Here is a 25,320-nt window from a genome sequence, read left to right as displayed (position 1 = left end):
CACGCATACGTCAAGTCGCACGCACAAAAACACCTTGCCGAAGTCTGCCGAACTGAAACGACGTTAGACGAGATTTGGTTAGGTTTTTTTCGTCACGCCAAACTTATAACACCCTTCCTTTTTTCTCGTTGGGGGTTTTTTTTATGAAATAAAAGGGCAAACGAGCAAACGGGTCACCTGATGGAAAGCAACTTCCGTCGCCCATGGATACTCGCAACATCAGAAGAGCTGCAGGTGCGTTGCCGGCCCTTTAAGAGGGAATAGGGTAATAGGGGAGGGTAGGGAAGGGAATAGGGTAGGTGATTGAGCCTCCGGTAAACTCACTCACTCGGCGAAACACAGCGCTGTGAGCCCGTGGTATTTCTCTGATCGAGCCGGCCCATTCGTGCCGAAGCATGGCGCTCTACCTAATGAAAATATTATTGTCGTTGTTGTTTAAAAATGAAAATATTATTATCGTTTTACATAGCGCGCTACGGCGTAGCACTCTCGTAGCAAGCTACGTAGAGTCTTAAAATTACAATAATTCCAAAGAATTAAGGGTTCCGTACCCAAAGAGTATACACGGGATCAAATTACTATGACTATACTGTCTGTCCGTCTGTCTGTCACCAGGCTGAGAACCGCGAAAGCCTGACAATAAAATTTTTGTGAAGCATTTATTTGTATATTGTTATTAATCGTTATCAATAGAAAACGTTACTACCCTCTTGAATGTCGGTAAAGCATGCATTGGATTAGCGAATCGTTTAGCAGAAATATATGGAATAGTTATTAAGGGCGCTGATCGACATGCGAATAAATCGCAGCGATTTCTTGATCGGTACTTTTGAATACAAGTAGATTAGAATAGCTTTACTTTCCGAAAAATACCAGAATGTTATTAGATTTTTTTTTTATGAAATAAGAGGGCAAACGAGCAAACGGGTCACCTGATGGAAAGCAACTTCCGTCGCCCATGGACACTCACAGCATCAGAAGAGCTGCAAGTGCGTTGCCGGCCTTTTAAGAGGGAATAGGGTAATAGGGGAGGGTAGAGAAGTAAGCGCTGTTTCACGCCGGTTTTCTGTGAGCCCGTGGTATTTTACAATTTCTATTAACATTGTCCAAAAAGGTATTAAAAATCTTAGCCTATAGTATTCGCTAGAAATTTCCTCGTACAGAAGAAATTCAAGCAATAACGTTATGTTTATTTAATTTATCAAGAATGACACAAAGCATAATATGGTTTATGCATATTTGGTATTTTAAGGGTAACATATATATATTGGCACAATATGATGGGCCAATACAATTACGATTAGAGGGGCACAGTCGTCTATGATTGCGTATGATCGTTCAGGCATACTATAGACTGCTTTGCAATCATCCACCAGGGCTCAACTTATAAATAGCCTTATCCTATCGAGCATAGTTTAAGACTGTCCATGATCAATCGTTGATTAGGGCTAATCTTCTACAGTGGGTGTTTTTATTATACTAACGATACCTTTGCACTTACGATGACAATCAAGCTATCCATCCACTACGGCTCCAAATCTTAAGGCCCTGCATAGGGTTTTAGTAATAGCTTTCACAGTCAAAAAAATCGCGACGTTTTCACTCGCCCTTCGATCAACGCATCAATTCTTGTGTTTGGAAGTAAATCGATTTTAGTATCGTTGGAGTGACCGAGGGCACAGTATCACGAATATATTATGTGTTTTGTTAATACATGGCTTCAGTGACAGTGGACGGTTTATTGAAACCAGGAGTGTATGATTTATAGTGCCTAAGTGTGTTCGCATTACACAAGTGATCTTCCTTTGTAACTCAGTGAGATGGATGACAGACCAATTTTTTAACCCTGACTCTCTCTCTCTCTCTCTGTTTGTGTGTATGTGTGTTTGTGTGTGTGTGTGTGTGTGTGTTTGTATCCGTATCATCGTAGCATCTAATTCTAAACGGATGGACCGATTTTGATCTAGTTTTTTTGGCTATGATCCATTCATATAGTTCTAGTATCAGCCTCATTCAATGCTAGAAAATTACTAAATTTTATATATTTATTTTATCTGAAGAAAGTATAATAATTGTTATCTATAGCTATTTTTTATTTACAAATATTTTTTCGAGGACAAAGTGCCGCGAGCCATTAAACATGAATAAAATAAATAAAAACTGATTTATAACTATTGATATATAATAACAATATAATAAAATATAATAACAAACTCTAAATATAATAACAAACTCTTAATTACAAATCAATTAAGAGTTTGTTATTTACCGACTTTGTGAAAGTGGTGTTATGTGTTTAAAATGTTCGTGTCGAAAGTAAGTTTACTTTTAAACTTTACCTTAAAATAAACTATTAAAATGTTTATCGTTGTATCAAATACGCTTTGAAACTACTTGACCGTCTTCTTTTGCTTTAAGCAAATGGGCATTGTCCAAAAAAAATCACACATACTTTTTATATTTTTTTTCCTTAAAATAGGGTATTTTAAGAATATAATCAAATAATTTTGAAATTCATTGGCTAGTTTTTTCTCAATAAATTTTTAAAGTTTCGCTCTCACGTCATAATCGGCGGCTGATTGACCTCTGCAGTATGTTTTAAATTTCCTTTCAATCTTATTTATAATGGCTGGTTCGTCGTCGTTCGTTGTGGCAATTTATACTCATGTAACTTTTTTACGCCTAAACCTCTGAACCGACTTTGATGAATTCAGCTAAATTTTGTTCATGGAAATGACGTAGGGTAGGACGTAGGATAGTTGTATCTGAAAAAATGTATAGTACAGCCCTACAACAATTTTTTTTATTACTATCAAGTTAATTTAATTTTCATTTCCATTATAGGGTTCTGTAGTCAACAAAACTTGGTTGACTACTGAACCTTAAAACGGAACCCTAGCAAGCTGATTTTTTTGTATATTGATAGGTTAATGTTTATATAATTTAAAAGTAACATTGTCCTACAAATAGAACAATCCATATTTTAAGACCATCAAGTCAAAGTATGAAATCATTTCTATCTCTGTTAGCTACCACTTTCGAGATTTTTCGTAAATAAAAATTTTGTTCGTCTTATCAAAATGAAGCTGCTCTCAAAAAATTAGCTTGATAATAATAATATAAAATTGTTCTAGGGCTCCCGTACTAAGTACTGTAACGCGACAGACAAATTTCGATGCAATGAAGTTGGTGTCTTACTGCTCCATTAATACTCCATACTACTATTTCACCACACTCCAAATACAACTTATTTAATAACCAGTAGCCAGTAGTAAAAACCGCCATGTTATTAAACAGTGCCATGTTATAAAATCCAATAATGACGCATACGTCGTCGCATACCGCACTGTAATTATGAATTCCTCGATGTAAAACCTTAAGACTAAAGCAAAATTGCCGATTTTATGATTCATTTTCATACTTGAAACTAAGCCCCGAATCGTTGCATTTTTTAAACATAGATACCTACTACATTATATTTCCTAGGGTCTTACCTAGCAAAAACACGACATCTTAAAATTTTCTCTATAAAAAAAATCACAAAGATGCATGATCTATTTCATATATTGCCAAAACCATGCATTAAACTGAGTTAATATTTTACTAAACTTGCGTCAGGACGCGTACCCTAATTGAAAAATTATGAGAAAGAGTGATAGAGACTATGCCTGAATGAAAAATGTAGGAAAATCCATATTCATTCTAATGTGTATGTCTATATTAATTATTATAATAACTCTTAACGCTTAAACCTCTAAACTGAATTAAATGGGTTTGACAATTCTTAAAAGTCCCAGGAAAGTTTACAGGATGTTTTTTCCGGAAAAATGTTAAGAGAAAAACTAATTTCGGTACAGCAAAGTTGCGGGCGACAACTACTAAACGCAAAACTTTTACTCGTTAGTGAATCAGTGCATTAACTAATACTTGTTTATTTCAAATCAAATGTATCGAGTTTCGTCGTTTAACCTTTAAAGAAAGGTTTATACAATCACACTTAAGGGTTAATTCAACCCTCAAGAAATTTGTCCACGTCAGTACGACCTCGGTCGCGCGCGGCACGCGTCGTCTTGACACGAAAAAACGCGGGAACTTTGACAGTGACAGTTTGTTTTTTTTTTATTGCGCCAACGTGACGGCTGTTGCATAAACATTGGAAATACTTAATTTATAATCTTTTTATACATTAAATAAGAAGTAATTGAGAAGATTGAATAAACATAAAATACTTTTAACCTACTTTGTACAAAATTGCGACTAAAGCAGTGCACATGTATACATTCAAATGACATGATACATAACAGGACAGTGTACATTTTGCCAAACGAACTACTGCCAAAACGATACGGGAATAATGGGTAAATTATTTTTAAAAACAACCTCCTATTTCATTGTAAAAAAGTACATTCAGATTCATTAATCTACTTTTGAAGATACGTCTTTGGTTAATTTATGCAAGAATAAAAAAAAATGAAAATTCGAAATTAGAAGAAAACGCTGTTTAGTTTTTTTTCCTAAATATTATGCAAATAGATTTTCACATTGGCCTACTAACCTTATTTCAAACAAGAAATTATTTTACTCACAATGTTTCAACTTACACTTATTAAAGCTGTGCTTGTAATATGCTAATCATTTTCAGGGTCAAGTTTCTTTATAACATGTTACTGATACCAAATTACAGCCTATTAAAATTTTTATAATTAATAACACAAGAAAATTAATATCTTCATACAAGAAACAAAACTACATAATATTTGATCATCTTTAAAATTGTTACGAACAAAATGATCAAAGATAATTTTGTTCGTAAGATTTTTTTTTTAATTTAATCGACAAAATTACGCGGGGACCGTATATTTTGCTAATATAACTATGAAAGGAAGGGTATATCTTTCCGCCTTCGTCGTAGTTCTACTCTACGCATCATAACAATCCTAATTCTTCCTAATCATTCGTAGTTCAGCTCTATTTATCTAATTTTATTAAAATCAGTCCAGTAGTTTCGAATCCTAGTCATAAGTAGATATTGTACAAACGTGCCGATTTTCTTTCATTATCACCGAGCGATCATAAAAATTGCGCGGCCTATACAATGCGTAATTCGTTGTAGAAACGCAGCGTCGACGCAACGAAAGAATATGGCCTCATAATGTCATACTGCATAATCGACGATTATGCAACAAAATCTAATACAATCTGATAAGTTTGTTATACCGTATAATAATATAACGTATATTACAATATACACGCCCTCTCATACAATAAGAATTGTTATCGTACGATCTAAGCCTGCTTGAAATACAATGTAAAGCTCAATTTTATTCATGACTAGATGACGCCCGCAACTCCGTTGCGCCAACATTCGTTTATCGCGCGGTAACCGTACATTTTTCCGGGATAAAAAGTGCCCGTATGTCCTTTCCCGGGACTCAAAGTATCTTCATACCCAGCAAAAACGGTTCAGCGGTTTGGGCGTGAAGATGTAACAGACAGACATACACACTTTCATATTTATATATTAGTATGGATTTAGATTTTTTCTGACAAATGTCTTAATAAATACTTTAATAATTATCTCAATTTTTTTATTGAACGTAATATTATGACTTCTATTATTTTTAACAGACTTCCACAAAAGAGGAGGTTATATTGTCTATGATTCAATAATTTGCATAGAGTACTTATATCGTGACCTGTGTTTCGTGTGGTCAAGGTCTGTAGATAATCTGTGACTCAATGCGTGGGGTTAGGGTTGCCAGGCGTCCGGATAAAGCCGGACACAGTCGGGCTATTTGATTGCGTGTCCGGCCAAAATTAAAGGGAGTCCGGCTTTCTTAGAGCTTTGTATTTATAATTTTGTAAGACAATCTTACTTTTCGTTAGTTTTACACCTAATAGGATGTAAAGTTTTATCTATCAGAATGTAGACGTTGGATTGTTTTATTAAACAGAAAAGTACATGCGCTTTTAAACTTATTGATATACAAAGAGTGTAGAGCTTAAAGAGAATTTCCGTCTTTTTACTCAAATGACCGGTTAAACTGACTGCTTTATCCGGCTTTTCGCTTTAGCGACCTAGCTCACCTAGCAACCCTACGTAGGGTTGATTGGCGCGATAAGGGACGGTGTAATCAAAAACATCATTTGTTGACTAAGGGTCAATTCAGACCGCAAAGCGACGCGTAAATGCATTTGTAAATTTGTATGAATTTGACAGACTTCAATTGCTTGAGACGTCTTGCGAATCTGTCAAATCCGTACTATAGAAATGCATGATCTACGCATTGTGTTGCGGTCTGAATTGACCCTAAGACTATTATTCCTAAAATCAGTATGAAACATGTTAATAAATAATGTAGTTCAATCCATTTTTGCAAATTAAATAAAAACGGGAAGTATATTTTTATTTTATTTTTAACCGCTAACCTTAACAATTATATTTATTTTCATTATTAAATACGTTCATTTGAGTTACAGAAGCTTAACAAATTTTACAGTTGTAATAGTTGTAAATTAACAATATTTAAACAAACACTAATATTATTGTACTTGTAGATTCACTGGAGATTCGCCATTGCTGAGGTTCGTTTCATTTTTAATTGGCAACACTATTCTTGTAATTACTACAGGTCTACCAGAACCTGATGGCAAAAAATGGAAAAAAGAAATTGACGCTACTGGGGAAATTGGAACAAAACGTTTGATACTTTTATTTCCTTAAAGCGGCTGATTCTGTGTGTGATACATGCAAACGTAAAAAATATCCAATGATTAAGGATATTTTTGAAAATCTCCCATCCAAATTTGCCATGAGATTCTGGTAGACTTATATTTACCCTCATATTTATAAAATAAGTAAGGGCTATTATAGTAGTTCCTTTAAAATTAAGAACAAAAAGTTCTTAATTTTAAAGCGCATAAACTACTCTCTGGTTGCAAGGTATATTTACTGATCCCCTGAATTAATTCTTATAATGTGCATACTAATTGAATTTACCTTCTCTGTAAAACGACTTTTAAAGTATTATTACAAAACCTACGCGCACCTAACGCCATCTAGTATTGAGTAGGGGATTCATGTTGTCTGTGTTCACTCGATAAGTTTCGTTGGTTTGGCGCTAGATGGCACTATATGTCGTAGGTCCGTAACAATAGTTTAATCGTCACATACGTTTTACTTACATTACTTTATAAAATCAAATCACACCAAAAATCCTTAAATCCATTATTTCTCTAGGTTTCCCCAAAGCACAAGCACCACTCCAAAACCACCGCCCCGCAACCGCTCAGCCAAGAGTCCCACACCACAGAAGCATGAGGAGAAGAAACCCAACCTCTGCTCCCGACTGGTGGGGAAATGCAAGAAGTCCTGCACCTGCTGCGGTGGCGCTGATGATGATGACGTGGTGGAGAAGAAGAAGACCTTCTGGAGCAGAATGAAGATGCAGAAGAAGATGGCGGATGACGACGTCGAGAGGGCTGCTGGAAAGGTAATAAAAAGATTTTAACTAAGGACTTCCACACATAACTGCGAATACGCATCGCATCGCAAATATCTGCGACAAAATTCATAACAAAAATGACATTACGATGCGATGCGATGCGAATTCCCAGTCCGAAATCTTAATGATGCATTTATTATTTTTACAATGAAGGTAAGTGCACAAATGTTTGCAAATACGCAGCGTATTTGCAAACATTTTTAACGTTCAACCCAAAAAAGGTGTTGTAAGTTTTACGTGTCATGTTTATTGTTTGCACTATTTTTAAAAGTACGCGTTTATAAGTAGGCGATTTAAATGTAACCCTTATTTACTACACAAGAAAAACATTTAACTGGAAGAAAGCTCATTAACTTGTATCGTGTTGAATCCATAAAGTTAATATACCTAGTGGAATAGAGCAACAATCTCGAGCTGTCAAACGAAACTGAAATTGGTTTACATCTGTGTGTAAAAATATGTGTACGTATACACTTACACAAGCATGATTGAACATGAATTCTATGAGATTAAATTTTCAACGTGCCGGACGTCAAAAAAAGAGTTCTGCTGTCATGTATCACACGTCTCTTTTTACCACGCGGTGTTACTGATAGTGATATCTCGCTTGCTCAGACCTTTGTTTCTCTATTCCGCTAGGTATATTAACTTTATGATTGAATCTCAGTATGAACGACCCTTGGTATATAAACCTAAGAACTTAGAAGCCTCATTAAAATTTAAAAGTAAATAAATCATTTAGTAAAGAAATAAGCTAATAATAGTTTTTGTTAACTAGTTAACTCCTAACAGTAGCTCTACACTATAACTTTAATAATAATTTTTACAATATGACCTTTGTAACGAGCTGTTACAAGTTAAATTAAAACATGCAACACAAGTAAATATTACTTGGTATCACGAGAATAAGTTGAACTAAATATATACTTACTAATGAAGACATTTACATAGGGTATAACTAAACAAGGTCTACTTTTCTTTGTCTAGTGCCGAGAAAGGACATAGGATACTTTTAATCCCGAAAAGATTACAAGCGTCAACTAGTACTTAAATATTTTTAATAATAGCCCAAGTAATTTTTGCCCGCAATCACCCACAACTTAAATAATGATCTGATCGATTCCAAAATCTAACAAACATGCAATAGTATATCAAATAGATGTCAAAATATTAACTCTTCAAGTTTTGATCGAATTCAGAAAAAATAACCGTTAGTTTGTCTGTTGTATCAGATAACTTTAAAAAATGTCTGCATTGACGGTATCCTAAATTACAAAAACAGCGTCTGTATCTTGCGAGTTGCGACATCAATACAGATAATTGACATTGCTGTTAGGGTCAATACTCAATTGAGACCGCAACGCGATGCGTAAATGCATTTCTTTGACAGATTCGCAAGGCGTCTCAGGCAATTGAAATCTGTCAAATCCATACAAATTTATGCCGCGCCGCGTTTCGCCTCGCCTCGTCGCGTTGCAGTCTGAATCCAGAATCAACCCTTAATAAACAGATACTGCGGAAAAACAACTCATTCGCGTAAAATGTAACTTCACTTTCAGGGCTCAACGCTCGAGTACGAAACCGAAACGCGCCGCAAGAGAAAACTGCGCGACATAATCTGCTGCCGGCGACAGCGCGTCGCCGACATTCCCGAGCCGCATCCCGTCGCGTCGGTCGACGCGTCGGCGCCCGTCGCGTCCGATATGTCGGATGCTGTGGAGCAGACCGGGTGCTGCGGAAAAAGAAGAGAGGCGGAGAGAAGAGATAGTATACTGAGTGATCAACCTAATGTGTGAGTGTTAATTACTCTAATAGTAGAGTAATTAATTTAAAATATCTGCGGACGCATTTTGTACTAAGTCACAACGTTGCATCGTAGCATCGTAAAATGTATGGTTGTTTTTGCGATACGACGCCACAACGCAATGTAGCGTGGCCCTAGAGGAGCACAGCGTTGGTTTGTCGCAATAGCATATCACCTTGTGTGCAATAAATGTGTTGTGCAGACGCTGCGACTTAGAAGTTTGAGATAAATAACGGTTTCACTTCTTATGTTCTCCGCGGTTAATCCGATGATAAATCGCATCGACGTCGATGTATTAACGCTGCAACGTCGCAACGCAACTTTACAACGTAGCTTCGCTTTTAAGTCTTAACATATTTACAACGGCTTAATATTCCCAAAGTTCGTACAATCCTACCAAACTTTACAAACTTTTCTTTCAATAACCTCTTCTTCCAGGTGCTGTAACAACCGCCTCGGACGGTGGATCCGCGGCGCTTGCAGGCGACAGTCGGAGGAGTCCAGTAGAAGAACCAGTTTATTCAGCAAGAACAAGAGCCTTTCCCCTACACTGCCACCAGAGGTGAGTAATGTGGTGCTATCTCACTTATAGAGCTAGTATTAGTGTCCTCGTATGAAGTGAGAAGAACAAGTCTATTCAACAAGAATAAGAGTCTGTCACCTTACAGCTACATTGCCACCAGAGGTGAGTAATGCAATGCTGTCTCGCTCTTATGTACGGTTATGCCCGGCCGCACATTGTCCGAATTCTGATCAGAAACAGTTGAATTTCGCCGGACCGCCACCCAAACTTACAAAATGTAAGAGACAGCGCGGACGTTCAACTATTTCGTATCAGAAATTTCGGACAATGTGCGGCCGGGCTATAGGTTGAACGATAAAGATAGCGCTACAGTCTTACAGTCTATTCACAAGGAATTTATCGCAGGCGCCACCATGCCGCCTAAGATCAGCAAAAAGGGTAGTCTCCTTTTTTTAGGGTTCCGTAGTCAACAAGGAACCCTTATCGTTTCGGTCTGTCCGACCGTCCGTCCGGTCTGTCTATCCGCGATTTTGCTCAGAGACTAAAGGACCTACAAAGCTGTAATTTGGCATGAATGCATCTTTAATATTATTAATGCCTACAAAATGGTACATGAAATCAAAAAAAATATTTTTTTTATGGTACCTACCTTCTCTACATCAAGCGGGGATGAATATTTTTTTCGCGTCCACCCCATCGTGTGGGGTGTCGTTGAATAGATTTTTTTTAAATATTATGAATATTCATAGATAATTTTTCGATTTAGAGATCCGTTTGTGGAATATTAAGTTTTAAAGTGGAAAAAATCGTTAGACCCTTCTACCAGCTAAACGGTTGCTTCTGGAAATGTGAAAAAATTCACGGGAGTAGAAAATATGCTGAGTTTAAAAGGAAAACTATCACGGCTAAGAAGTCTTCATAAGTAATTGAGTTATAGTCGATCAACTAAAACAATGTATTCGGCGAAGTATAAAGGAACTTTTCGTTCAAATTCCTTTGAACGTAACTAAGATGATGTTGTTAGTGGTAACACATTATAAATGTACATTCATTGACCATACAAAAATTATCAAAAACTAGCGGTAGGTACGACGGAACCCTATATTGCGCGTGGACCGACACGCACTTGGCCGGTTTTTACTTTGAAAGTTGTTTTTTTAATTATTTTATCCATACATAGCTAATCAGTTGTAACGCTCAGAAGGTTAATGAACTCTGCTCGGCTCGAGACATTATAATATATCAAACAAAGAACGAAGAACGAAGCTCTGCATACATTTTTAATTGAAATAGTATAATTCGGGTACTTATGTCATTACAATTACTTACGTTTAGATAACATATGTGATGCATCTGAAAAATTTAACTTTTATCTCAATTATGTACTTACATAATAAAATTAAGATTATGCCTTAGCTTTCTACTGTGCCATCAAGATTTAATATCTTACTTGTTAATTACTGTCCAAATAACCAATTTTTGTTATGCCAAAAACATTATATCACTTAAAATACAGTATTCTTAAAACGTGGGAGAGCCATGCTTCGGCACGAATGGGCCGGGTCGACCGGAGAAATACCACGGGCTCACAGAAAACCGGCGTGAAACGGCGCCGGTAAACTCACTCACTCGGCGAAACACAGCGCAAGCTGTGTTTCGCCGAGTGAGTGAGTTTACCGGAGGCCTGATCCCCTACCCTATTCCCTTCCTTACCCTCCCCTATTCCCTCTTAAAAGGCCGGCAACGCACACCTGCAGCTCTTCTGATGCTGCGAGTGTCCATGGGCGACGGAACTTGCTTTCCATCAGGTGACCCGCTTGCTCGTTTGCCCCCTTATTACATAAAAAAACCGAAGTAACCAATTTTCAAATACTGAGCCCCTAGCCAAGACATTATCTTAATCACTTTTTATAGGACTGCCTATCAAAATGTAAGGAATTGACATAACATGAGTATAATGTAGACATAATAGAACGCTTATGGTAATTCCATACATTTGAACGGCGATTGTATAAAGAAGAGATAAAGACGACTTGGCTAAATGGTTGTAGTGCCTAGGTAGTGCGTTGTAGAGTTTTTTTGGATGTGCAAAGATGCCTCGCGCTAGGACAAACCTGACCGAAAATTCGTAAGACTGAGAGGGAGTAAACCGCCGTAGTGGCGTAGGAGAGAAAGTAGTATGGGGGATGCTTGTATACTATAAAGGTGAAGAGTTTGTTTGTTTGAACGCGCTAACCTAATGAATAAAATGAAGCCCCGTCCATAAGCTTGGTTAAGAACTACTGTTTGGAATTTAAACAAATCTTTAGATAGTCTATTCATCAAGGAAGGAATGCTTTAGAGTTTAGGCTATTTAGAATCACGGTACGACCAATGGTAGCGAAGATTCAGAGGAAAATGTGGAAAAAAAACGGGGAAAATTATTTAAACGCGCGTTCTACGAACTACATGACCGATTTTTATTTTATTTGGCACAGATATAGATAGTACCTCATGGAAGAACATAGGCAATTTTTTGGGGATATGTACGATTCCTGGAAACATTTCATTTACGTGGGTGAAGCCGCGCGGAACATCTAGTTAAAATATACTTACACTTTTTACCTTCTTTCTTCCTACTCCTCCTATCTTCTTCTGATTAATGTCGTTGCGGGTCCCAAGACAGCTTTAGCATGTCCCTCGGCCATATGATATCACAGGATTTTCGTGGTTGGATACCGCTGTCGATCCTGGAGACACAGGAGATACATTGGTGGGAATGTGTGGTGGGCCAAAGCCAGTTTACACTTTTTACCGCGCGGTGAAAATGTCTGCTCCTGCTGTTTCGTCTATACTTCTGCCGGCACTCCCGGAGTATTTTATGTTTTTTTCTTATGTTTACAACAAAACGAATTAAAACGCAGTATACCCCTCAAACGACCTTAGCGGTCAAGTCACGCGAACCTTTCATGGGACGAAAGTTAAGATTTATTTCAACAGTTTAATAATAATTGGGTGTAATAAACATGCGAACAGACGGACATTTCTATTTCCGTATATACTTTTTGACCGACTAAGTCAAAAATGGCCCCATTGAGAAGCCACGTGGAACCATCCATTATCATGTACTAATATTATAAATGCGAAAGTGTGTATGTCTGTTACCTTTTCACGCCCAAACCGCTGAACCGGTTTTGCTCAAATTTGGTACGGAGATACTTTGAGTCCCGGGAAAGGACATAGGATACTTTGATCCCGGAAAAATGTACGGTTCCTGCGCGATAAACGACGCGGACATATCTTATATATAAAATTCTCGTGTCACAATGTTAGGCCGCGTACTCCTCCGAAACGGCTTTACTGATATTTACCAAATTTTATATGCATATTCAGTGGGTCTGAGAATCGGCTACTGGCTACTTTTTATACTGATGAGTGTATTTCTTGAATAAATAATAGTAAATTATTACAACTCGAGACTGACGGCGACCATTAATGTTTGTGCGACGGGATAGCGTTGCCATGGTGCCATACTTATTTAGTCACTTCAATAAAATAATATGGGTGAAATACTTTATATGGCAAAACAACGTTTGCCGGGACAGCTAGTATAATGTATAGTGACCGACCGAACCATCGGTTTCGGTTTCGGTTTCGGCCAGTTTCGGCCAAAAATTCTAGTTTCGGCCTTAGTTTCGGTTTCGGCCAAAATATAGCCGAAACTTTCGGCCCCGCCGAAACTCGAGTGTTCGTGAATTTTCGTGCATCGTTCGGTAAATTTCGCAGTTAAACTCGTGCTTCCTCGGCGGCGAGGTCCCGGCTCAGTTCGCCACGGTCCATTTAATCGTGTTTTGAGGTTAACATGCAAATTAGTATCAAATTACAAAGTATTTATTTTGTTTTTATTACTGCTTCGTTTTATTTTCATCAAATGGTCTAAACTTATTCTTATCGAACATTAGAGGTACTTATATTATCATATACAGTGTGTAACAAAAACTAGTGATAATACTTTAGGGTGTGTACATGTTCCTTGTAGAGGGTTCACTGTGAAAGTAGCAGCTCTGAAAGACGAACATTTTTTTTTCACTTTTGTATGGGCAAGAGCCCGAGCGTCACGAGTTTCCCCATACAAAAGTGAAAAAAAATTTTGGTCTTTCAGCGCTGCCACTTTCACAGTGAACTCTCTACAAGGAACACGTACACACCCTAAAGTATTATCACTTGTTTTTGTTACACCCTGTATTGTTATATCTAAACGACAAATGCACGTTATTTAATACATAATAATATAAAATGTAACTGTTGGTGAATTACGTTCTATATTCTTATTTTAACAATGTTCCCCAAACAAACGATTAAGTAAATGCTATTATAAATTGATTATATTGTATGTGAACATTATTTACTTAATAATTTTGTTTGTAATAGGAGGAAATAGCTTGCGAGATTTGTCTAGTCAATCATCTCGCCTAATTTTTATCCTTTTACCACGCGTTTTATTTATATTTAAAATTAACCTTTAACTATGGACGTATAGTCTCACAGACCGTTCCTACCCTGCTAGAATAGTATCTACCCCACTTCCCCGTAAGATTCACTCTTGTGGCTCTCGGCATCTTCAGGTTTAGTGGCAAAACGTCTTCTGAAGCAAAAATGTGTGACTTGGCGTCACACAACTGTCACTACAGTGCAAATTTGCTTAGTAATTTCGTTTTGAACCTCGACCGCGGTCTGTGAAACTGCTTGTCCCTGTGTTCCATCGCATACAAAGAATATGACGGCAATAATTGAGTTTGTTTTCAGTAGTACGTCTTTGATGTCTAAATAAAATGTCTTGAAATAACTTCTGCTCATGTTTTTAGGGTAATCCTTCGTCGTAATACACTAAAAACTTGGAATCGAAAAAAATTGAATACAGCACTGAAAAGTTTTTAGAGAACATATTATTCGAGTCTTAGATTGATAACATGTATTTTAAGACTAGACTTTCCGCGCAGCTTTGCCCGAGTAAATTAGGACTTTCAGAAACAAAGTAGCTCACAGGAAATATCCTATGATCTTTCACGTGGTCTTCTTTTTATCTGTGCCAAATAACATAAAAATTGCACCAGCAGTTTTTGTGACAAGTATTTTAGCCTTTCATATAATTTTCCCCAATTTTTTCAAATTTTCCTCTGTTTCATCGCTCCTATTAGTTTTAGCGTGATAATATAATAAAGCCTATAGTTTTCCTCAATAAATAAGCTACCTCACACTAAAAATAATTGTTGAAATCGGACCAGTAGTTCCTGAGATTAGTGCGTTCAAACAAACAAACTCTTCAGCTTTATAAAGGTGCTCCCTCACTGCGAGCATTAAATTTACTTGTAATGTAAGATTCGTTTTTGAGCATTACATTACAAAAATACCTCCTTGACTGACGAACATTCACGTGTAATGTAACATTGAAGATTCGACTTTGAGCAATACATAACGATACTACCTCCCTGACTGACGAGCATTCGCGTGTAATGTAACATTCGACTTTCAGCATTCCATAACTAGTTGATGTTACAAATTGTATCAAGATATGACACGCTGTATCATTACAAGGTGCGCATTGTATTGCTCGGCTCTGCTCCCTCAACGATGACTTTGTAACGTTACATTTCAAGCGAATAATCCCGGTGAGGGAGCACCTTAATATTACTAGTATAGAAATGTCACATAAAGTAAAAAAATCCAGTTTGACACTTTTTCTTATGTGTTAATAAATTTGAAAAAGTAGTAAATTTCAGTAAATAATCGTAACTTTAAATGTTTTATCAAGTTTCGGTTTCGGTTTCGGTTTCGGCCGAAACTAAGAGTAAGGCCGAAATGTCCCCGCATCGATTTTGGTGACGGTGGCCGGTTTCATTGAAACCAGGACAGCTAGGGAGTAATTTTAAAATGCCCACGTGTAGGTATGCTTCCCTTTACGCTCATAGTGACATTATGTTAATAATTGCGATGCTGTCACAGGCCACAGCATGTACAATAATTAAATCAACGAATAGTAATGTCACTAATGTCTCTTTTATAGCCCTGGATTTATAGTTGGGGACGGGAAGAGGGGATTTCGGGAGTAGCTCGAGCGTGTCAGATTAAGCTTGCATAGGCTTCCGACATACAGTGTCTAGTTATCATGGTATAGAAATCAGATTTCTCACGTGGTGGGTATTTTTTTTTTAACATTGAAATGTCGTTGGATCCGTCAGATTAAGATAGGGGATATTTAGTATACCCCAAAGAAGTTTTCATATAAAGCACTGACGATTTAAAGGTTATTTAAGTCTGTAAGGACATTTTAAAATATAAAAAAGTAAATAATTTTCTTAACTAAGCTTCGCAGATATATATTATTTTACTGTAAACTAAATGATTTAGTCCTTGTTGTCTAAAATATATTTATAATTTACCTAAATCAGCAATTTTCGGAATATATTTTCTTTTTCAAAACTTTAAAATGGCTGCAGTTTCTGAACCCACCGCTAAAATAAAAAAAACGCTCTTATTATTTTTTATCAGATTTACCTAATGTACAAAACCTACTAGGTCTCCATGACGCTCGAGTGACTGCAAAAATAGCACTCTCCCCTCCTCTACTATTATAAACAGGGGCGGCAGCTGCCTAGGGGGTGATAGAGTTCGTACATGGTGCGGCGGAAATAAAGTGTCCTATACTCATAAAAATATAAATCTGGCACTGAACAACCTGAATGTCGCTGATAAGGAGTTACAGACGAACGGACAGATACCTAGACAATTTGGTTTCAGCTAGTACAATCGCACAGATACATAATTGAGGCTTTGAGGCATATTGTTTTATAAAAATATATAATTATAATTGTTTTGAATAAATTTGAAACTAGCAGGCAAAAGCTAGGTATTTAACGTGCGTGGGTGATATATGAAAACATGAAAAAAAGAAATGACGTCGTAGCAATTTACAAAATTAAACTCAAGGATACGCAGGAAGTTACAAGAAAATGCCGTGGCATAACAATGACATTGCATACATTAGAATAAATGAGCTTTCACAACAATAACTGGAAAATCGATAAAAATCAACTCATGTGTTAATTCAGTTACACTTATAATTTTATGGCGAAAACTTGTATTCGCCGCTACAAAAAGAAGGAGGAGGAATAAAAAAATAAACATTCCATTTTCAAATTGCGCGCTCGGTTTAGAAGTTTTTTACAAATTGTTATAATTACATACCGTACAAGAGAAATTAGAAGTGCTTGTGTTTAAAATTATAATTTTGAAACGGCATAATAAATTAATTTATTTAATAACGTACGAAAACATTAATTACTTTTAAAATTAGAAGCGAGTGCGGTTTAATTTTTAATTAATTGATTAGAATATTACTGCGTTAGAAACTAAACAGTCTTTTAACAAATTAATTAATTTACTTAACTGTACAGTCTTAAACTATTAGAATCGTTAAGCTCATCCATGTTCTTTTTCCTAAAAAAAAAAATCTTCAAAAATGGCGCGAAATAAAAATTATAAATCATTTTTACCTACCCTAGCTGTTTTGTAATAAATCGTAATCTTTTAAAACATAAATTATGACTTTTCTAAAAGCTAAATTATGAATATTTTGAGAAGTCGGCAAAAAAATCAGGACTTTATTAAATAAATATCCAAAACTTTTTGGCAAAAATTTAACAATGAAAGCTATAACAATACCTTCGAGGCAGAGCAGTGTTGCTTCGGGAGCTATCACTCCAGAGATCAGACTGACAGATCCTGGGCTACGCATCGAAACGCTTTTAGAAGATCAGGAGGTTCGTTGAAATAGGGCATAGTGACATGTGTTTAGTAGGAAACCGTAAAGCTCGTGGCGTTATTTGGTGGGGTTATGATAAGTCAATGTTAATCGTGATGTGGCAGACGTGGACGTTTAACCAAATTGCGTCGGTCCATCTGCCTATGCTTGCAATAGCTATTTAGGAGTCAAATACAGGGACAAACGAAAACAAGCTAAGGGATAAGTCTTTTTCAAAGAAGAGAAAACCGTAAAAGAAGTTTGCAGAATCACTTTGCTTGCATAGCAGACACAAGTGACAAAGTCGACATTATATTTCAGGAACCCCCCCCCCACCCCTACCAACCTCTATACTCTCCAGATCTTACGTATGTCTGTCCCTCTCGTATACACCCACATCCCTACAAGAGTTACAAAGATGTCCTTAATATATTCCAGGACACCCCCAAACTCTACTCCATCTTTTACCTCCACCTGTCCCACTCGCACTTCCAGCCATTCCAACAAGAGTAACAGAGATGCCTTCATATTCCAGGATACCCGTAAAAAAAACTCTACTACAGCTAACTCTTATGTCTGTCCCTCTCACATCCACAACTATTTCAACAGGAGTAACAGAAATGTCCATATTTCTAGGATACCCCCAAACTCCTGCTCTTACCTGTATCTGTCCCACTCACACCAACAGCTTTTTCGCAGCTGGAGTAACAAATTAAATATGCCTTTATATTCCAGGACAACCCAAACTTTTTTCCAGGATACCAACTAAAAACTACTCCAGTTCTTACCCACATCTGTCCCTCTCACACCCACAGCTTTTCCAACAAGAGTAACAGAGATGCCCTTCTTTCTAGGATACCCAAAAACTTCTACTCCAGCTCTTACCCACATCTGTCCCTCTCACACCCCCAGCTACTTCATTAAGAGTGATAGAGATGATTCTTTTCAGGATACCCGCAAGAAGCTCGACCCCAGCTTGGTAGAACACACGAGCCAGTTGCGCGGCGCTATCCACGTGCTTCCAGCCGTTCTGGCTTACTTCTGTCTGTCTCTCTCCCACTTCCAGCTATTTCAACAGGAGTAACAGAGATGCCCTTACTTTCAGGATACCCGTAAGAAGCTCGATCCCAGCTTGATAGAACACACCAGCGTCATGCGCGGAGCCATCCCCGTGCTGCCGGCCGTTCTGGCTTACTTCTGTTTGTTCTGCAACGTCATTGTGCCTGGGCTTGGTGAGTTAAACTAATAAAAACGTGGAAGAGTATATCTGTCACTTCTTTAGACTTAAACGGTAGAACCGATTAGGTGAAATTTGGTATACTTACATTGAATTGGAGACTGACATTTACGCTTGCCACTGAACCAATACTGATGGATTTGGAATGGAGGTTATTCGAGTCTTGTGTGTCTTGTGTTTCTATTTCCAAATGTAAGTGTAATAATCCCATTAGCATCAAATCTTGATTGAAACCACAATAAGTACTCTCACCATAAAGTTAATATACCTAGCGGAATAGAGAAACAAAGGCCTGAGCAAGAGAGATGTCACTATCAGCAACACTGCGTGGTAAAAAGAGACGTGTGATACATGACAGCAGACCTCTTTTTTTGACGTCCAGTCGGCACTTATCGGCACGTTGTGAATTTAATCTCATAGAAAGATGCTTACGTATACGTGTACGTATTATTACAATACGTACACATATTTTTACACACAGATGTAAATCAATTTCGGTTTCGTTTGACAGCTCGAGATTGTTGCTCTATTCCGCTAGGTATATTAACTTTATGACTTTCACTAGCATCACATTATATTCCATACTTTGGCTATACCATTTATGATGATGTTCTGCCCCAGGTACAATATTCAGCGGCCTGTTCTGCCTGTGCTTCGGTATACCGCGCTTCGGCATCCATGATGGAGCCAAACATAGGATAGGTGAGTAGCACACAACATTTTGTGTGGATCCTACCCATATTATAATGATAGGTACCTACTACCTACCTTTACTTGATCGGCGATACTTAGACACGTCATATTTATAATAGTACCTGGATGACCGAGCTTTGCTCGGTAATAGCAAACACTCATTGAAGTCGTGTTACTTAACAACGCCATCTGCTGGAATAGCTTTAGCTGTTGTTGTGTCGTTAAAGCAATTAGTTGCTCACAAAATAGTATTATTATTCGCCAATAGATGTCAGAAAAAGTCATATTTTTCAGTTTATCGATTATCGATAAAACACGAATAAAAAGACATTTTCTAAAAATGATTCCTAGCTAGATCGATTTATCGCCCCCGAAACCCCCTATATACTTACTAAATTTCATGAAAATCGTTGAAGCCGATTCCGAGATTCCAATTAAAATATATATAATACACACACTGGCAAAATTAGCGGAACATAGGTAAAAAGGGCCAAAACTTGAACTCAAGTGGGTCGGGCTGTCTGAAAGCCTTTTTTATAGCTTCTAAGCTCATTCAAGAAATAAAATATTGAACAAAACTGGCAAGTTGACAGGTTTTTATAGCAATTATGCCCTAATAAGTGTTTTTCGATTATTGACGTTGTAAGTGTTCCTGATAAGAATGGCGTTTTAGCGGGGTGCAAGGTGTGCTCAGCTCATTTGATTGTTTGGTTTTTGGAAGAACACATTGCTTAGATACAAAACTAGTGATTTCCCAGCATCTGCGACAACTAGAGTTGTAACCACGATAGAGAAAGGTCACACCTACCGTTCGGTCAGTCAGGCCTTACGTGTGTCGGCTTCCGTGGTTCATCGTAACTTTCAACGCTTCAGAGAGACTGGATCTTACGTTCGGAGACGAGAATAAGGCAGATATCGGGTGACAATGGTTCAGGATGACCATTTTGTAAGGAAACAAAACTTAAGAAATCGACCTCAAACTGCTATGCAGACACGAAACCTGTCGGAACAGGTCCAAGATGAACGTGTAAGTGATTGTACAGTAAGAAGAAGATTCAAAGAAGTTAAATTAAACTCAAAAGTGCCAGCAAGGGCACCAAAACTTGAGACAGGACACCGAAGAGCCAGGCTAAGATTTGCGCGTGAACATCAAAATTAGACAAGCGAGTGAAATCTTGTGCTGTACAGTGATGGGAGCAAATTCTGTGTACATTGTATTGACAGGCGATAAAGAATGTGGATAAATCAGAAGGAAAGCTACAGGCCATCAAACTTACCGGAAACAGTGGCCTATGATGCAGGCTTCGTAATGGTTTGGAGTTGCATATGATTTGGAGCCCGCATGGAGCTGATGATTATAGATGATGGTACTTTGAAAGTACAGGGCTATAGCACCGACATCCTGGAACTGCATGGTGTGCCTTTTACACAGTTTTAGGTAGTAATTTCAATTTTATATACAGGATGTCCCAAAACTCAACGATAATCTGGGACCGGATGAATGGCCAAGTTATACCAGTTCCGTGAAAAATAAAATAAAAATTCCATATCACTCAGTTCAGCGATAATAGACAATTTTGTAAAAAAGTCGAAATTCGACACCCTTGGTCGCATTTTCAAGTCCTGTGATCACCAATGTCACAATTTCGCTGTGATTTTTTTAATTTTGAGATCTTTATTAACGATGCTATTAATCGCAACTACGAATTAATGTAAAAAAAATTGTTAATTTAATAAAATAAGTTAAGTTTTAGGGAGTCGTGGTTCACAAAAATATTGTTAGTTAACTTTGACACTTCATTTTGAAAAAAAAATGTACTACACTACCCTTGGCAAGTTATTTCAAAAGATGGCGCATTTAATCAAGATTTAAAAATGGTGCAACACTAGCCACTTTTCTTACCATTAAAAAATTTATTTCAATTTTTTTTCAAATTGAACTCATTTCTAAAATAATAATTGATATTTTTTTATATTAAATATATATATATATACAAGAATTGCTCGTTTAAAGATATAAGATAATGACGTGATGACGACGACCTACTTTTAATTTAATAAAGATTTTGACATAAACTCCATACATTTTCTGTCACCTCATCTTCATTTAAGTTAAGTAATCGTTAAATGACTCAAGTGCGGCCGTTAGTTTTGTATATTTTGGTCACATACAAAATTAATGATATTGACTCCTGTCCTTAATGGACACAGCACTTTATTTTGTGGAGCTTTACAAGTTGGTGGCGTTAATAGTATCTCCTGATTTGGCCATGGAAATATATTGTATCGTTATAATACTGTAATATCGTTACAATGTTGTTATCAAGTGCCAGTTCCCAAGATGGCGGTGCTTATATTTGTCATTAATTGGACATGCACCTTTTTATCTCATGTGCCAAATTACAAGTTGGCTCTCCTAGTGGTTACAAGTTGAGCCATCATTTTCAGTCGCAAAAATGGCGTTCTAGGATCGTAATATCATCACATCTGAGATAAGTCTCGCAAGTCTCAAGAGTCGAGTGCCACATCACAATATGGCATCGTTAGTTTCTAATACTAGCTTCAAGTTGGCATGGCATGGTCGTCAGTTTAAGCCACCGACCACACAACCACTGGTTGTGTGGTCGGTGGTTTTAGCCTATAGGACTCCTCACTGATTCTTTTCACGTGCCACATTACAATAGTGTTTCAAACAGCTTGGACCCCCTGGAATTACGCCGAGATGTTGCTTCACTCTGCATCCTCTATCGGTTGTATCACGGGGAGTGCTCTGAGGAATTGTTCGGAATCATACCACCTGCAACTTTTCGCTATCGTCCCACGCGAAAAACATACCATCCTCATCACCTTGATGAGTGGCAGTCTTCCACAGTGCGTTTTTCGCGTAACTTTCTGCCGCGCACTGTAAAACTCTGGAATGAACTGTCACCAGCAGTATTTCCGGACCAATACGACCTGCAAACCTTTAAGAAAAGAGCGTATACCCTCTTAAAAGGCCGGCAACGCACCTGCAGCTCTTCTGATGTTGCGAGTGTCCATGGGCGGCGGTAGTTGCTTACCATCAGGTGACCCGTTTGCTCGTTTGCCCCCTTATTTAATAAAAAAAATAAAAAAAAAAATCGCCTGCTCATCGCAGGCGATTGTAATGTGGCACGTGAAAAGCGTTGTAATGTTGTAATTAATTGTATCATCATCAACACCACTGTGTTGATGATGAATGAGTCTCTCGTTAGACGTCATCCTGCGTAGATATATCCTCCGTTTTCTCACATGCCATATGGTGGCTCTCACTCTCTCTCTCAAGTGTCACATTGCAAGATGGCGGTTTTAGTTGTAGCCTATAGGACAGATATATCCTGCGTATTCTCACATGCCATATTACAATATGGTGGCTCTCACTCTCTCTTTCAAGTGCCACATTGCAAGATGGCGGTTTTAGTTGTAGCCTGTGGGACAGATATTATATCCTGCGCATTCTCACGCACCATATTACAATATGGTAGCTTTCAATTATTTCTCGATGTAAGACTGCCACATTACAACATTTCGTCCTCCAGGCTCGTTCATCATCAACACGGTGGTGGGTGTGGGTCAGCTGTTCACGGTGCTGTTCTGCCTGGTTGGCTGGGGCTGGAGCATCTGGTGGGGCGTCATCATGGTGCGGATATCGCGTGAGTACCGCCATTTTGAAAATTATATTTTTCAGACATTTGCCCAAGTGCGTGCAACTTTCACTAAGTTATCAAGACGAACTGACATAGCTGGCGAAAGATCAGTCACAGACCAGACTTTTTACATGTTAAGCTATATGGATTATAATAAAATATTTCATGTGCTTACCTAAATTTGAATATCAATTTATATTTATATTCAAATTTATATTATCACTTTTATTGTTCACGGATATTGAACCCATAATATCTTCCCCCATTCCCTGTACATCTATCGAAGAGCCGCTTGTCTCATTTTAAGGACCTTGCCTACATATTCTACCAATCTAATTACAGGTAAATACAGAAAACTAAAGGCGGAAGCCGAAGCCGAAGAGGCGGAGGCGCCGCCCGTCACCGCCAACAACCACACGCGGGCGTAGCATCGTGGGCGCAGTTGAGGTTGACCACGAGTTTGATCACGACTCATTAATACTTGTAGAAGTCTTTGATCACGACTTATTAACACTTGCGGAATGCAGCGACGTTTTTGCCACGTATTTTTTTTATAAACCTGCGCAGTTGAGGTTGACCATGAGTTGTTAACACTTACAGAAGTACTTGGCGCGACGTATACGGTATATACCAATATAAAATCTTGAAAAACCTGTGCAGTTGAGGTAGAGCACGAGTTTAATCATGTCTCGTTAATACTTGCAGGAGTTGGTGCGACGTATTCGCCACTGTATTTTTTTTAAACCTGCACAGTTGAGGTTGACCACGAGTTTGATCACGTCTCGTTAACACTTGCGGAAATCGCTTGATACGGCGTATGTGTCACTGTAAAATTTTAATAACGTCTGGATTGAAATAAACGGTTATACCGAGAGCAAAATTAACAAAGTGTATGATAATAAACATGAAAGTGAAGAATTTTAAAACCACCAAAACACTGTTAGTAAACGCTTTCAAAGACAGGCTGCTTGTTACAACTCAAGTGACAATTCTGGCAAAATATACATTTAAAATTGAATTTTAAAATTTGAAAGGAATTTAAGGTGTCACACATGACCACGTCTGAGTAACAACAGTTGATGAAGATCATTACTATGACAATTATTGGTCACTAAACTCATAACGAAGGTATGCAAAAATTTTAATTTTTATAGGAGTTTGATCACGACTTCACGTATGACCGCATATCGTTTACTACACATGGTCAAAATTAAACACGGACATAAATTACGAATTTGATCATGTCGAATTTCCATGTTGCTAATTATGCAATAAAATGTATATACTCGTACTAATTTATAAAATAAGAATGTTGTATTTAACTTTATTTGTAAGTGCAATTTTGACCACGTTGATATTCAATCAACGTCGTAAGTTTGACCACAAAAATCTTGCTATATTATCGACGATAATATTTAGCCTTAATGATGCCCTACTAATCTTTTATAACTCGCTTCATAACTTTTATACTGTTATTGACTAAGCAACGAGAACAACATATTAGATTTTTCGTTAAAATATCACAAATTTATACTTTTTCAATTAAAAATAGCTATTGCTATGGTATTTATGGAACACTGTAAATATTTAAAAAAAATTAAATACATATCTATTTAAAATTTTGTAATAATAAGTATTTTAGAGTATTGTAAAGTCAGTATTAAAGTTTTATCCAATAAAAAGTTCGTTCAGAGTTCAAAATATCTTGGAGTTTCTAAGTGAATGGTTCGTTAGTGTCTTAATAAGGATCACTCTCACACGATTGAGCTCTGTTTAAGATAAAATTACTGTGAAACCGTTAAAACCGTTGTTAGAATATCACAAAATAATATATAAAATTATATTTTAACTACCCAAAAAATATATTCTAATCAGGAAACTCAGAAGTTAGACACTCTAAGAATTTTTTAGATAAATTCCCGTTTTAACAACTCGTTTGCAATTCAAGTAAGAGCACTGAGACAAAATATATTTGTATTTCCAAACAGCAATTTTCTTCCTACAATTATCTGCAGGTCAGAATAAGAATTTTTTACTTCCGAATGAAGTTTTCCGACCGTTTTAAGGTCTTTTTAGATGTAAGTATTAATTAATATAATAATTAAAATGGATC

General features: G+C 37.2%; 1 protein-coding gene across 1 annotated transcript in view; it reads left to right on the top strand.

Annotated features, from left to right (window-relative positions):
- LOC121737972 (protein stum) overlaps window positions 1-24,244 on the top strand; it is a 75,313-nt gene extending 51,069 nt beyond the window's left edge. Inside the window, exons 5-11 of the mRNA XM_042129723.1 lie at window positions 7,241-7,493; window positions 9,065-9,297; window positions 9,748-9,871; window positions 18,718-18,844; window positions 19,471-19,551; window positions 23,100-23,213; window positions 23,550-24,244. Of these exons, the coding sequence (XP_041985657.1) occupies window positions 7,241-7,493; window positions 9,065-9,297; window positions 9,748-9,871; window positions 18,718-18,844; window positions 19,471-19,551; window positions 23,100-23,213; window positions 23,550-23,635 (1,018 nt within the window). The 3' untranslated portion in view covers window positions 23,636-24,244. The remainder of the gene's footprint in view (window positions 1-7,240; window positions 7,494-9,064; window positions 9,298-9,747; window positions 9,872-18,717; window positions 18,845-19,470; window positions 19,552-23,099; window positions 23,214-23,549) is intronic.
- The last annotated feature ends 1,076 nt before the right edge of the window (window positions 24,245-25,320 follow it).

The sequence above is a fragment of the Aricia agestis genome, chromosome 22, assembly GCF_905147365.1.
Source record: "Aricia agestis chromosome 22, ilAriAges1.1, whole genome shotgun sequence".
NCBI classification, from domain to species: Eukaryota; Metazoa; Arthropoda; class Insecta; order Lepidoptera; family Lycaenidae; genus Aricia; species Aricia agestis.
The sequence above is the reverse complement of the archived record's forward strand: the minus strand, read 5'-3'. Positions and strand labels throughout refer to the sequence as shown.